The sequence below is a fragment of the Capra hircus genome, assembly GCF_001704415.2.
Source record: "Capra hircus breed San Clemente chromosome X unlocalized genomic scaffold, ASM170441v1, whole genome shotgun sequence".
NCBI classification, from domain to species: Eukaryota; Metazoa; Chordata; class Mammalia; order Artiodactyla; family Bovidae; genus Capra; species Capra hircus.
In genome coordinates, this window is record NW_017189516.1 from 27,105,305 (window position 1) to 27,121,312 (window position 16,008).

The following is a 16,008-nucleotide window of genomic DNA, read 5'->3' on the forward strand; positions in this document are numbered from 1 at the left end:
GAAGGTGGGAAATGGAACCAGAATTGGACAGAGGGAGAAGTTAAGCTGTGACAGCCTTGGTCAACTCCATGGAGAGCTCTGGAGCTACAGTGGTCTTTCAGAAAGCTATCACAAGTTGGGTCGTGATGACCAGGCCTTTTTTATCTATCTTGTCTTGTCGGTTGGTCGGTCTGTCTATCTAGGCTGCATTGGGGGTCTTAGTTTAGTTGCAGCATGTAGGATCTTTTGGTGTGGCTCATGGACTTAGCTGCCCCAAGGCACGCGGGATCTTCGTTTCCCTACCAGTGATTGAACCTGTATTCCTTGCATCGGAAGGCAGATTCTTAACCACTGGACCACCAGCGAAGTCCCTTCATGCCTTTATACTCCATCCATTCCATATTGGACATGGAAAGAAGTGTGACCTCAGGCAAGGTTGCTCTCTGCAGCTTAGAGCAGTCACTGCTAGAAGCTCTCTTTTGTAGGCATGACTGCCAACAGGTCTTCCTTGAAATGGAATTCGAATGGTTTTTAAGTGTCTACCATACCTCCTTTCCACTGCTACACCCATAGCTAAACCATCACCCTCAGCTGAACTAAACAGCTCATGGGGCTGTCAGATAGACTAAAGCCATGTAGTTGGTACTGTGATTTCTCTTCTTTGGGTTGAAGAACCCCTGAGAGACCAGGGCTGAAGGACAGGAGTATATATTCTTGTGAATATATGTGATGGATTATAGGAGCAGTTTAATTAATAGAAATTATATGTAAATATTTGTGTATATGTATGGAAAATTATAAGAGAGAATAGTCATTGTAGATTGCTTAAAAAATCAAGTAGTAAAGTACCTCAGAATACACAGCAACATGAAAACATAGAAATTATATTTTAAGAGACTTGATAGTAAAAATTCCAGAAGTAAAAATATTTATTGAAGGAGATATAATAATCATTCCTGATATTAGTATAAAAACCTTGAAACTTTTTACAAATAATTTCTTCATGGTTTGTGGTGAGCTGAAAGTTTCCCTGAAATTGCACCCGATGATAGATTTTTCTCCCTTTTTTCCTTCCCTCACCTAATTGGTTGGTTGTTGGCAGTGTCTGTAACTTTTGAGCAAAATAGGTTTTGGTTGTTTTAGTCCCTCAGTAATTATAAATAGCTTCCTGAAAATCTTCCTGACCCAGGGATTGAACCTGTGTCTCTTATGTCTCCTGCATTGGCAGGCGAGTTCTTGACCACTAGCTCCACCTGGGAAGCCCAATTATAAATAGCTAGGGCAAGTTACATGCCAGGAATTGCTTATGTGGTAAGTTAGAGTTGGCAAGCTTCCCCCCCCCCCCCCCCCCATCTTTTTGTGTTTCTTGGGTGGAATGACAACACTCCATCCTAGTGTGTGTGTATATATGTATACACCATTCGAGAATCATTGATTTTGTTCAGTCTGTGGCTTCCCAGGTGGTACTAGTGGTAAAGAACCCGCCTGCCAATGCAGGAGACATGAGAGACGTGGGTTTGATCCCTGAGTCAGGAAGATCCCCTGGAGGAGGACATGGTAACCCAACTCCAGTATTCTTGCCTGGAGAATCCTATGGACAAGGAGCCTGGCAGGCTGCAATCCATGGGGTTGCAAAGAGTCGGACAGGACTGAAGCGACTTCACACACACACAGTTATGGCTTAGAATTAGAAAATACAATTGAGAAATAACCCAAGGAAGAAAATTAGTGACCGTAAGCCAGGTTGTTAGAACACCATATCTAGACAACAAGCAAAGGTTGTAGTAATTTCAAGAACTGGAGAGGACTTAAAGGACTAGATAGAAGGACTACAAATAAGACAGCTACTTGATGATTCTTGTAGTAAACCAAATGTGCGATATTAAAGATCTCGAAGGGTATATTACTTTAATAATGAAGAAGTAGTAAATCTGAGATTTCACTACATGTATTAATTTGACTTGGAAACCTCAGTAAAGATGCTGATAAGGGAGTAAAAGGATTGCAGATTTGTTTCTTTGCTTTTCCAGCTTCCTGTTTGCTTGTCTAATCTTAGGGACAAAGGTCTGTTGTGTGATGCTATCCAAACGGTTTTTCAAATGTTAATGTGTATTAATGCTACATATAGGAGAAGATGTGTTTAAGGCAGTCATAGATTTGAGAAGGCAGAAAGGTGCTAGAGAGCTCGGTGCATCAGTCACTTATAAACAGTGAAATAGTATAAACTTTCTAAGGTCTCTTTTATTCTAGGGTATAAATACAGCTTTTTAGTTCAGCTTCAGATATAATAAATAAATCAAAGATCTGTTGACTTAATAATCTCAGGCAATCACAGCTTATTTAGGCCTAAAGATGACAGTCAGTTCAACTGAGAGGTTTGTTTGTACTTCTTTCCTTTCCCTTCCCTTCCATACCCATAGACTCACCCACGAGCAGCTAACCTGCTGCCTATAGTGTTACACATTAGCTTAGGGATGAAAAGAGAAACGCTGAGTTCTGCCCGCAATTAGTGCATAGTCTAATATGAGTATAGATTGAATTTTAGATCTTCTTGCATTTCTTTTGCATCTTACTCTGAAGAAGACTCTTGTTTTTTCAGGCAAAGCCTTCACTCTTAACCTACGTTGTTGTTTCTTTTCATTCCTGTACTGTGTGAATTTTGTCATCAGGTACACCCTCTTTCTCTTGTTTTGACAGTCTTAACTCAGAGCCATAATATTTGCAAGCATGAGAAAGTCTCTGTCACCTACTACATTTTTATCTTGACCCTCTTTACTCTCCAGCTCTATTTCTCTAGATCTTTCTTTTAATTCCAAATGAGTTACAATACGGCTTTGGACTTCTCTTTCTGTTCTTTGTTACGTCTTTCTCTTTTACTGACAAACTTTAGAGCTGCCTGTGAACTGTAAGGAAATAGCTTGAATTAGATTCCTTGATGTCAGTCTTATAGGAAGCCGTGAGGTCAGGATTAGAACCCAAGTTTACCTAAAATGGCTTTTTTTCCTACCATATCCTGTTGGCCTTTCTGGTGACCCTCGTTTGATCATCTTGACCATCTTCTAAGTTTAACAAAAGAAGTACACTTTTTTTTTTTTAACATTTACACAAATATGTTCATTGTTTACAGAAAAGCATTAGAATACATATAACCATAAAAAGTAAACAGCTTGAGAGCAGGAACCATGTGTTTTGTTACATGTATTTCACTGCATCTAGCTTGGTGCAAGCTACCTAAGAATAGTTAAGAAATATTATAGGAATGCCTTAATGGCTCATTTATATTTTATCATTTAGAGGCAATTTTTTTTTTTTTTTTGGTCACACTACTATAGGCTTTTTTTTTTTTTTTTTTTGCCACGCCATGTTGCATGTGGGATCTTAGTTCCTGAACCAGCAGTTGAACCTGTGCCCCCTGCAATGGAAGCATGGAGTCCTCAGCATTGGGTTGCCAGAGAACTGCCAAGGCAAATTTTTTAAAAAAGAAATTTAAATTTTTATTTATTTATTTTGGCTGCACTGGGTCGTCGTTGCTGCGCACAGGCTTTCTCTAGTTGCAGTGCACAGGCTTCTCATTGTGGTGGCTACTCTTGTTGCAGAGCATAGGCTCAATAGTTGTGAGGCGCAGGCCTAGTTGCTCTGCAGCATGTGGAATCCTCCTGGACCAGGAATAAAACCCCTGTCCTTTGCATTGGCAGCTGAACTCCCAACCACTGGACCACCAGGGAAGTCCTAAAAAACATTTTTGATGTAAATCTTTAGAGGTTTTTCTATTAACAGTAAGCTTTCAATATTTAAAGTTGAACTAAATGCTGCAACTTTAGCATAGTATCAGGTTAATCTCTGTCTTAAAAACATGCTTTGTAATTTACATTTCAGTTCCCTGCATAGTATTCTATCATATAGGTAGAACAGTTCCCTATTGAACATGTAGACTATATACTCATTGTGTTGTCTGTCCTTGTAACTAACTTTTTGCACAGATCTGTGTTTGCATTCTTAGAAGGATAGCTTGAAGTGGTAAATTTTACTGAGTGAAAGCATGTGTGTATATATATATATACACACATACACACAGATACACACAGAGTTTTGATGGATAGTGCTAAATTATGCTACAAAAATTTTTGCCAATTTATACTTATAGTACCAGTAGAATAATAAAACTGCTTATTTTCTTGAATTCTTGCCACTGTTGAGTATTTTTCTTAACACTACAGAGTATTATTGTTACTGTTTAATTTCATCATTTTCATACATAAAAATGGTATAGCACAATTTTGAAGTTAAAGGACAGATGAGTGTGTGTAGCACTTCTCCCAACTGTGTAGGTGATTCTTTTATCCTTGACAATTTCCTTGATTCCACTCTTCCTTCTGTTTTTATGAAGTAAAGGACAAAATAAAAGAGAGTGAGAAAGATTACAGAACCGTTAAGTTGTAAAAGTTAAATTTAACTTCTCATTTGTGTTTATTTTTTTCTTTTTGTTTTCTTTTGCATTTACTTTTTAAAGACCCAGTTCCTTTGTTAAATTTTGCCAGTTTTCTATAATAATTTAAGTTCATTATATTTTTCCCCTTTTAAATAATCTACAGAGACTAAATATGGACTTATTTAAAAATAAAATTCAAAATTATTTTTAAAAAGTAATTTTAAGTCTATAAATGAACTTGATTTCGAGGATTAAAAAGATCTGAGCTTTGGAAATTGGTTGATAGAGAGTTGAAATTAATATGTTTGAGGACACCATTCTTGGTTAAGTGGCAGAAGAAAATGGCAGTCTTGCCTATGGTACTGTTAAGATTTCCTAGTGTTATGAATGAGGATTTCTTAAGCCAATAAATAACTTAGAATCACAAAGTGAAGATTAGGTGGTTTAGGGAAGGAAAAGCTGTTAGACATGCTACAGTCCTGAAACTGGTTTTTAAGCAATATCAGTTCAGTTCAGTCGCTCAGTCGTGTCTTGACTATTTGTGACCCCATGAATCACAGCATGCCAGGCCTCCCTGTCAATCACCAACTCCCGGAGTCCACTCAGACTCACGTCCATCGAGTCAGTGATGCCATCCAGCCATCTCATTCTCTGTCATCCCCTTCTCCTCCTGCCCCCAATCCCTCCCAGCATCAGAGTCTTTTCCAGTGAGTCAACTCTTCGCATGAGGTGGCCAAAGTACTGGAGCTTCAGCTTTAGCATCATTCTTTCCAAAGAACACCCAGGACTGATCTCCTTCAGAATGGACTGGTTGGATCTCCTTGCAGTATAAGGATGTTCAAATAAATAATTTCCCTCATTTTCTATTAAGGAGTTCAGGAAAATCTAGTTATAGTGTAGTAGGAATTTATTTTCATGATAGGTAGCTGACTTAAAGATTAGAAATAAGGATTGTGCTTTGGTTAAAAGAATTGCGCTAGAGAGACTGGTGATGGGTGCTTGTAAAGTTTTAATGATTTGTTTGGATTAGGAAACGTGTTTAATATGTTTAAGTCTTTTCTTAAAATAGGATCCTAGGCCTACTGGAGCGATGTATAATTGTTGAGGGGGCTTCCCAGGTAGCACTAGTAGTAAAGAATCCACCTGCCAAGATCCTCTGGAGTAGGAAATGACAACCCACTTCAGTATTCTTGCCTGGAAAATTGCGTGGACAGAGTAGCCTGGGGGCTACAGTCTATGGGGTCGCATAGAGTCGGACATGACTGAGAGACTGAACATAGTGCTTATACACACACACATACCCACACACACACCCCCTAATGGTTGAAAACTGTGTAAGTGAATGGAAAGATAACAAATGTTCATTGAAGAAGTGTCTTCCTTATAAATCTGTACTTGCAGTTTGGAGCATTTACGTTTGTTACTTTGAACTTGAGGGCTTGTATTTATTTTTCAGTTCATCATCTCCCAATTGGTAATCACAGGGGCTTCTTATACTTCACTTTTAGCTACTTTGGAGGACATCGTACTGTTTTTGTGAGGGCTCTTCAAATTCTAAAAAATGGGTATTTTATGAAATCATGTAATATATATTGTTACTCAGATTATTGGAAACATATCCTCCAAGTTTGTTGAAATTCCTATTAAAGGGGCAGTCCAGGTTTGATATGGTGACTGCACAAAATTGTCAGGGACCTTGACTTCTCCTGATTAGAATGTTTTTAGGCAAAAATATTGAAGACTTGATTCTAGCTTAAACAGTAGGGCGATTCATTCCCTCACATATGAAGTTGAAAGTTCATAGGCAAGTTGTGCACGGGACATAGTTCAAAGTCTAGAAGCATCCAGGTACTTTCCATCTTACTGCTATCCTCTATGGGCTTCACCTTAAGACCAGTTTCCCTTGCGGTGGCAGTTGGTGACACATGCTTCCTTGTTCACATCTAGTAGAGAAAACACCTTTTCCATAATTGTCCTCTATGAAACCAGGCAAACCTTGTTTGACTCCTCTGTCTAGCCTGATAAGTTGGTTTGCTTTTCTTTTTAGAAAACAGTTAATCATTGATCTTTATGAGCTACCTACACTCCTGTATGAAGAACTAGAAAACAGAAGATGGCTTGAAATCAACTCTTCCTCAAAGCTGGAAAAATTACAATCTAAATGTCTTTTCAGTGGTTGGTTGGCATCATCTTTGTGCAAAAAAGATGAACATTATTGAAATAAGTTATTTGTTCAAATATGTGATGATGATTTGTGGTGATGCTTCTGTAATTGGTACATACTCAGAAAGTTCTCTATATGGTATTCATTTTGGCAGCTTATTGATAAACAGTATGAAAACATACTTGGGATTTCAGATAATATTAATTTCTACCCACCCCATTTTTATCAGTAAAGAATTTTATTACACTTGTTGGAAATCTTTCTTACTTTGTGGTGACCTAAGAGGGATGTGGGGGACAGGTAGGAGGGAGGCCCAAGACGGTAGGGAGTGATATATGTATACTTACAGCTGGTTCATATTGTTACATAGCAGAAACTATTGTAAAGCAATTATCCTTCAATTAAAAACAACAACAACAACAAGAAAAGGCAGGGAGTTCAGGTCTTTTGAGCATGAACTGCCCTGTTCTTACTTGGCCCTGCAATAAACCTTTCTCTGTTCCAAACTCCTCTCCCCGCCCGCCCCCCTACCACCACCCCCCCCCCGCCATATACACACACAAAATTATTGCACTTGTTGAAAATTTTATTTGAAAATGTTAATTCTTTTTGAAGATTGAGGTATAATTAATATATAACTGAGTTTCAGGTGTATAACATGATTTGGTATTTGCATATACTGTGGAATGATCATAGGAAGTCTTGTTAACATTTGTCACCATATACAGTGACAATTTTCTCCCCTTGTGATGAAAGCTTTTAAGATTCACTCAGAGTAGCTACAAATATGCAATATAGTATTATTAATTATAGTCATCTTGCTGTACATCACATCCCCATGACTTACTGCTCATGAGTTTTTTATAAAAAGGTCTCTCTCTCAGTTCTAATGTGCATGTATAACTTTACCTCCTCCTCACTGGTCTGCCCTGGTGGCTCAGCTGGTAAAAAAGTCTGCCTGCAATGCGGGAGACCTGAGTTTGATTCCTGGGGTTGAGAAGGTCCCCTGGAGAAGGGAATGGCTACCCACTCCAGTATTCTAGCCTGGAGAATCCCATAGCATGGGGTCACAGAGTCCGACACGACTGAGCAACTTTCACTTCACGCTGAGTTTTTGGATTGATAAGAGCTGCAGTTGACCATTCAACAGCATGGGTTTGAGCTGTGCAAGTCCACTTACATGAGAGGTTTTTTCAGTACATATATGCACTACTGTGTTTATGACTTGTGGATGTGGAGTCTGCACATGCAAGGCCGACTATGGGATTTGATCACAGTGAATTTTGGTATCTTTGGTGGTCCTGGGACTAATTCACTGCAGCTACCAAAGGACAACTGTACTGTAATTGTTTCCAGAGCCTGTTACACCTTGAGATGGATTTAGGGGTATGAGATGCCCTATTTTGGAATTGAGTTGGAGTTTAGAGTAAGGTAATTGTGGACTGGATTTTTTGTTGATAATATGAAAGGGAACAGCACAAAAGGAATACAGTCGACCCTTGAACACAGGGGTTTGAACTTCACAGGTCCACTTAACACTTGAAAATTTTTCAGTAGTAAATACTACAGGTACTACATGATCTGTGGTTGGTTAAATTGAAGGATGCAGAGCTGCAAATACAGAGGGTCGACTATAAGTTATACGAAGCTTTTCTCCTGTGCAGAGGTCAGTGCCCCTTATCCTCTGTGTTGTTCAGTAGTCAACTGTAGTTCCTTTGCTCTTTGAGGTGGTTGAGCTCTTAAGTCACTTATGGAAGTAAGATCACTTGTTCGAACAAATGACTCATCACATTCTAGAATATTAATCCATTTATCAGATTTAGTCTCTGAGGAAGGTCGGGTTGATTCAAGAGGTTGCTTGGATTCTGTTCAAGAAACGTGACCATGGTTTTACGTCCTTGAACTCCTGTATATTGGACATTTGTTACCTTGTCTGACTATGAGTAGCGATGCCCCTGAGTTCTAAATTGTTTGCTTTTAAATATCAATGTCTGCTCAGAGGTGGCTATGGTGGGAGTTTTGTTTTAATGTTTCTTGAAACTTGTATTAATTGATTTTGAAATGGAACAGGATTGTGACTCATGCTTATTTTCTCTCTTTCAGCATTATCTGCATACCAGAGGTACTACAGTTTACAATCTGACTACTGGAAGGTTAGTGCACATTTGCATGCCCCTACCCTTCTCTTCGCTCCCCTTCTCTTCTCTGGCAGATCACTGCTGGTTATACTCAAAACAAATTGTGCTCTTGCTTTTTTGTTTTGTTAATTGAAACTATTCTAGGGAAAAGGGATTGGAAAAAGAGAAATGAGTGTTTTTGATTTGCTCTGTCTTATATGATTCAGTTCAGTTGCTCAGTCGTGTCCAACTCTGTGACCCCATGGACTGCAGCACGCCAGGCTTTCCTGTCCTTCACCAACTCCTGGAGCTTGCTCAAACTCATGTCCATTGAGTCGGTGATGCCATCCAACCAAATCATCCTCTGTCGTCCCCTTCTCCTCTCACTTTCAGTCTTTCCCAGCATCAGGGTCTTTTCCAGGGAGTTCTTCTCATCAGGTGGCCAAAGTATTGGAGCTTCAGCTTCAGCATGAGTCCTTCCAGTGAACATTCAGAACTGATTGCCTTTAGGATGGGCTGGTTGGATCTCCTTGCAGTCCAAGGGACTCTCAAGAGTCTTCTCCAGCACCACAGTTCAATAGCATCCATTCTTCAGTGCTCAGCTTTCTTTATAGTCCAACTCTCACATCCATACATGACTACTGGAAAAACCATAGCTTTGACTAGACAGACCTTTGACTGCAAATAGTGTCTCTGCTTTTTAATATGCTGTCTAGGTTAGTCATAGCTTTTCTTCCAGGGAGCAAGTGTCTTTTAATTTCATGGCTGCAGTCACCATCTGCAGTGATTTTGATTACCTTGTATTGAAAGAATTAGTTTATTCTGAATTAATTTATTGGCCAAAGATGATCCAAAGTGTGGAAGTTAAAGCCAGCAAAACCAAATAGCAACAAATGATTCTTTGGTTTTCTTAAGTTAGTACTTAGGTAGAAAAGAAGTTTGAAGATGGGTGTATTAGGTTGAAAAGGGAAGGCAAAATGAAAATCTTTATTGCTATAGTCTGTAATTGGAGCTCTGAGAACAACTGAAGCTAACCATTTAAAAAAAACTTTATTTATTTTAATTGGAGGCTAATTACTTTACACTATTGTGGTGGGTTTTGCCATACATTAACATGAATCAGCCACGGGTGTACATGTGTCCCCCTGTCCCAGACCCCTGATACCTAAATGAAGAACTGCACACAGCAATGAAATAATAAATTTTCTTAGTTTAAGCAGTACCTGGACAGATGAATCTTTCATATCATATTTACTTTTAAGTATAAGCTTACTGATCAGTGGGGTTTCTTCATCTGAATTTCCATTTCAGATTTTTAAGGTGGATTTTTTTTTAATGTTGCCTAATTTATCTTTGTTTTTGATGTGTAGAGGTTTTAACAGTATATTTTGATAATTTAAAAAAACGTATTGACAATATCTTTTCTAGTCTTTTTAAAGCTTATTAAAGTATAATTAAATACTGCAAAATTCACCTGCTTTAATTTTGCGATTCAGTGTCTTTTAGTAAATTTCCAGAGTTGTACAGCCATAACCAAAGTTATTTTAGGACTTGTCCATCTCACCATAACGAAACCTCATGCCCAATCCCTGGCAAACACTAACCTACTTTCTCTTTGTATGTATTTGTATTTTCTGGGTATTTTCATATGAATGGAATCATAATATGCAGTCTTTTGTAACTGACTTCTTTTACTAAGCATATATATTTTTAAGATTGATCTTTGTGTAGCATGTATTAATATTTCATTCCTTTTTATTATCTATTAATACTCCATTGTGTGACTATACCACATATTTTTTATTCATCAGTTTAGCATTTTAGTTGTCTCCATTTTTTGACTGTTGTGAATACTGCCCCTGTGAATATCTGTATATGAATTTTTGTGTGGACATATAGTTTCAGTTCTCTTTGGTAAATAATCAGGAATAGAATTGCCATGTTATAAATAAATCTATGTTTAATATTTTGAGAAACTGCCAGAATTGTTTTCTAGAGTAGCTGTAACATTTAACATTATCACTGACAATGTTTGAGGGTTTTGGTTTCTCCATATCCTCATCAACACTAGAAACTGTCCAGCTTTTGAGTGTAGCCCTTGTAGTGGATATGGAATAGTATCTTCTTATAGTTTTTATTTGCATTTTCCTAATGACTGATGTTGAGCATTGTTTAACGACCACATTAGCTATTTGTATATATTGTTTGGTGAAATGCCTATTTAAACCCTTTGCTAAAGTTTACATTTTTTTAAATTAGTGTGTTGTAAGAATTGTGATGATATCCAGTTCTTCAACTGTTTCTTTCATTGCTTGTGTTTTTGGTTTTGTAGCTAAGACACCTTTGCCTGATCTCATGTCATGGTGATTTCTTCCATTGTTTATTCAGTCAGTTTCTTTAGTACAGATAGTACTGCAATAAATAGTTCAAGTTTCTTTTTGTCTTTTTGTTGTGGTTCTTTGGTATAAGTGGGATTGCTGTGAACTTAGTGAGTGGTACACACTGTGTGAGCCACTCATTTCGGGTCTCTTGTTTTTCCTTGGTCTTAACTAAGAAAATCTATGTCAGACTTTTTGTGAAATCTGATGAATGAGAAATCATATCTCTAGTCGTTTTAACTTGCATTTTCTTAATTGAATTTTTAATTGAAGTTTAAAGACCAGTCGTATTTTCTTTAAAATATTTGTTCATCTCTCTTCCCAGTTTTTCAGTTGGACTATTGTTTTCTTTCTGTTTTATATAGCTATATTTTATGTATGATGCATATTTATCCTTTATCTGTGATAAAAGTTGCAGTTTTCCTCTTGTTTTAATTTGCTTTTGTATTTGTTTTTGCCCATGCAGAAGTTATTTCTATCTAGTCAAAGTTTTCAGTATTTCCTAAATTGCATCCGCATCTTGAATCATAAGATGGTTTTTTCTTACTTCCAGATGTTAAACAGATCACCTACATTTTCTTTTAGTACTTGAATGGTTTTGGGTTTTTAATTTAAGTCTTGATCCATTTGGGATTTATCCCTAATTTGTAGTGTGAGGAACATCTAAGTTTATTCTTTTCCTATGTTTAATTATCTCAATACAATATATTGTTTTAAAAAATTCATCTTTTCCCTACTAATTTGAGATGTTGCCTTAGTTGTATGGTAAATTTTCATATGCAGATTTGTCTGTTTATAGTTTCTCTGGTCTATTTCATTAGTCTGTGCATGAATTAATACTATACTATTTTACTTATAGAGGTTTTGCAATATGTTTATGCTGTGCTTAGTTGCTCAGTTGTGTCCGACTTTTTGCAACCCAATGGACTGTAGCCCACCAGGCTCCCCTGTCTGTGGGGAAAGAATACTGGAGTGAGTTGCCATGTCCTCCTCCATGGGATCTTCCCAACCCAGGAATTGAATCCAGGTCTCCCACATTACAGGCAGATTCTTTACCATCTGAGCCACCAGGGAAGCCCATGTTTATACTACATATACAGTATGTATATGGTACTGCTACAGCATGCTTTCCCCATTGTTGTTTTTAGGATTTCCCTGACTGTCCTTTCTTTGTTGCTTGTTTTTCCATATAAACTAATTAACTCCGCAAAAATAGCTGATTTTTCTTTCCAGCTCTTTTGAGGTGTAATTTACATTACTTTAAATGTTCGAAGTATGATTACTTTAAGTTCTTTTTTTTCTTTTTAGTAAATAACAATCTAAGAATGGAAATGAACATCCTTACTCTAATAAATTTTTGGTTGAAAGTCAGCATTTTTCTTTTGTATGAAAATACTTTTCCAGTATCCTTTGAGATAATTTAATGTTTTTTCTCCTTAAATCAGTTTTGCATTTCTGAAGTAAATTCAAATTAGCAGGAAGTTTTTATTGTTGTTAGTTATATGTGGATTGGGATTGCTAATATGTAACATCTTTGCATCTTTGTTCATAATTGAAATTGGTCTATATTTTTTCTTTCTTCAGTTGTCTTTATCTAATGCCTAGGAGCTGGTTCTACATTCCAAGGACCTGGTCAGAGGAAGAGAAAGCAGAGTGCAACAGCCCTTTCTTTGAAGGGAATCATGAGATTTTACACATCCCTTCATACATATCTCACTTACGAGAATGTAGTAATTTGAAAACTTTCAGCTGCAAGAGAGCCTGAGAAATGGCTTATTTTGTCTGATCATGATAATAGGACTGCAAACAATGTTGTTGCAAAATAGACTATATTAATAATAGAAATTAATTCCTATTATTGGTAAATAAGGGAATTATGTCTGTATGCTGTGAAAACCTTGTTTCACTTAAAATTTTTCCCTGGATAATGGTGAGTGTAAGTATAAACTTAAGTAGGAAAGAGAAAAACTCTCCGCTTGACTGCTGCACTCGTAGCAGGAGTTCTGTAGTCTAGATTTTAAAAAAATTAAACACAAGTATCTTTATCCAGGGCTCTTCCTCAGAAAGGCACATCCGTAGCTCTTTTCATCATTTCAGCACCTGCCAGCTCTGCTCTCATTCAATGATTGCCAGCATTGCAACTTCATTGTTCATTTTTAATATCGACCATGACAGCCTATCACCATGCTGAGCTGCTTGCTTGAGTGGTTCAGGCTGTCTCCAGGTTCTGTTTACTACTCCTGAAATCCTCTGCTTATGTTGCATGGGATTTGAGTAGTCTTGTCCACAACTCTTTTTTGCTTTTGAATCTTCTTATCTTTCACGTGTAATTTTTTTTTTTTTTTACAGCATGTGAGACTTACTGAGAATTTTATGTATCATATTCTATCCATTGACCAATTACCATGTACTAGATATGTTTTGTTGTTGGTGATAGATACATTGCCTCCCTTACTTCTCACAAGTATCCCAAGTGTCAGGTTGTTATTTTGAGTATTTTACATGTATGATCTTAATTCCTCAAAATAACCCTATGAAATTATGACTCAGTTTACTTGTTTTGTGAGTCAGTAGTGACAAGCCAAGCGGCTAGAGTGATGTGACAAGTGGCTAGAGTGATGGCCACTCTAGCCTGATTTCATGATCACTATACAATACTATGCCTAGATTTTGGAAGCAGAGTTTTTTGTTTTTGTTTTTTTTGGGGGGGGGGCGGGGAGTATAGTTGATTTACAATGTTGTATTAGTTTCATGGAAGCAGAACTTCTGCGCTGTTGCTATAACTTTGGACCTGATTGATGTAATGAGCTTTAACAACCTCTTTTGCTATATATTATTGTAACTAGGAACGGTGGTGTCCAAAAGGTAGTTTGGACTATATTAAGGAAATGATTCTGTATAAATTGATTGAGCGAAGTATTAAATTCTTTTATGAAAATGTGTAACAAGTTATTTAAGGCTGTAAGATATTGATTTATTCAGCAGTACTTCCCTAATAACTTCTATATGCTTGTTACTTTACCATAGGGATCAGAAGATGTCTTGAGTTCTGTCTCTACCTTTTTACAAGCTCATTTCTAATGGAGGAGATAAAGGGCCTATCTGTAATAGACATGAGTATTCATTTGGAAACTTGTTTCAAAAAGCTTAACTCTGTTTGCACTTGGGAATGTGTCAGATAATGATGATACTTGTGGAAAGAAGACATGAGTGATGAGTGTGATGGATAGGAATTTGCCAAATTGAGAAATAGTTGAAGGAATGATGGCATTGGCTTTTTCAGCAAAGGAAGCAAATGTGTTTAAAATCATGGAAATGTGTAAGAGCATATTTTATTCGTAGGTTTGCATGTCACATTTGTCCTAGTTGAAGTGGTGGCTCTGAGATTGGGAAAGTTGAGCAAGAGTCATAAAATGAAGACCTTTATAGTCAGGCTAGGTTGTAGGGAATCTTCAAAGGAGTTTAAAATAAGAGTTAAAAATGTTTGAGTTTTTGCAAGCTCTTTGGCAGTGGTGTGGAAAGTATGTTGAAAAGGATAGGGGCAGGGGTATGGAAGGGGAGGCTAAGGTTTGGGAGCTGAGTTAGGAAAATGTTGAAACAGGCCAAGTAGACAAAGTCCTAAATTACCTAGAGAAAGGCAGTAAAAGTGGAGAAGGGGATAGATTCAAAAGCTTTGAGATTGTAAAATGAACTTTGTGAAAAGGATGAAATTGGCTTATTGGTGGGGAGGAGGTAAGAGAGGAAAAGTAGGATTACTTTTTGGCTTGGTTAACTGAGATTGCTGTCATTGTGGCTTCAGAGTCTCCCATACAATGTAAGATTCATAGAGTTTTAGGTATTTGTAGTACATTCAACAGGTGGCGAGTACCCTGTTTGATTGACTGTTAATATCTTCCTCACTCTGGTGACCATGACATATTAACAGGTGGAAGGAGAAGAAAGCAGAAACCTTCTGTTCTTTATGCAAAGAAAGCAAAAGCTTTCTCAGAAACCCCATGGTAGAAATCTCACTAGCAAGAGCTCTTATGTCACCAACTTTTCCTCAGTGGAAGTAGCCAGGAAAAAGAGGATTGATGACCGTGGCTTCTATGGGATTTCATAGACAGATTTAAGAAAATTTGGCAGTAAGAGAGTCTAATATGAGGTTGCCAACTGCTGACTTAATGAACCACATATCCTTGAGAATAACTTTAGACATAGTATAAAAGCCTTCAATATAAATGAATTGTAATCTTACTGTTATAATTTCTTAGTTTGGGATTGTGATGAGTACTGTAATACAGTCTAGGTCAGAAGTTGATAAACTTCTTTTGTAAAGGGCAGCAGAGTAACAGTTTTAGATTTCATAAGCCAGATAGCTCTGTGTTGTAACTGTTCAGCTCTACTGTTGGATCTGGAAGCAGCTATAGACAGCAAGTAAATAAATGAGTGGGTGTAGCTATGTTTCAGTACTACTTTATTTACAAAAATCGATGGCTGGCTGGATTGTCCCATGTGCCATAGTTTGCTGATACCTGATAGAGATGTTCTAATAACCTCTAAGGATTTGGACTGAAGCAGGAGTTTTTTTTAATAAATAATACATTTCTCAGAAAGCTATTCCTCATCACTTCATGGGAAATAGATGGGGAAACAGTGGAAACAGTGTCAGACTTTATTTTTGGGGGCTCCAAAATCACTGCAGATGGTGATTGCAGCCATGAAATTAAGACACTTAATCCTTGGAAGGAAAGTTATGACCAACCTAGATAGCATATTCAAAAGCAGAGACATTACTTTGCTGACTAAGGTCCGTCTAGTCAAGGCTATGCTTTTTCCTGTGGTCATGTATGGATGTGAGAGTTGGACTGTGAAGAAGGCTGAGCACTGAAGAATTGATGCTTTTGAACTGTGGTGTTGGAGAAGACTCCTGAGAGTCCCCTGGACCGCAAGGAGATCCAA

At 37.4% G+C, this 16,008-nt stretch overlaps 1 protein-coding gene across 9 annotated transcripts in view; it reads left to right on the top strand.

Moving 5' to 3' along the window:
• The window catches only part of KDM6A (lysine demethylase 6A), a 181,131-nt gene that overhangs the window by 63,240 nt on the left and 101,883 nt on the right, over positions 1-16,008 (top strand). For all 9 annotated transcript variants that reach the window (XM_018043771.1, XM_018043764.1, XM_018043765.1 and 6 more), the window contains exon 4: positions 8,676-8,725. In XM_018043771.1, coding sequence (XP_017899260.1) covers positions 8,676-8,725 — 50 coding nt within the window. The remainder of the gene's footprint in view (positions 1-8,675; positions 8,726-16,008) is intronic.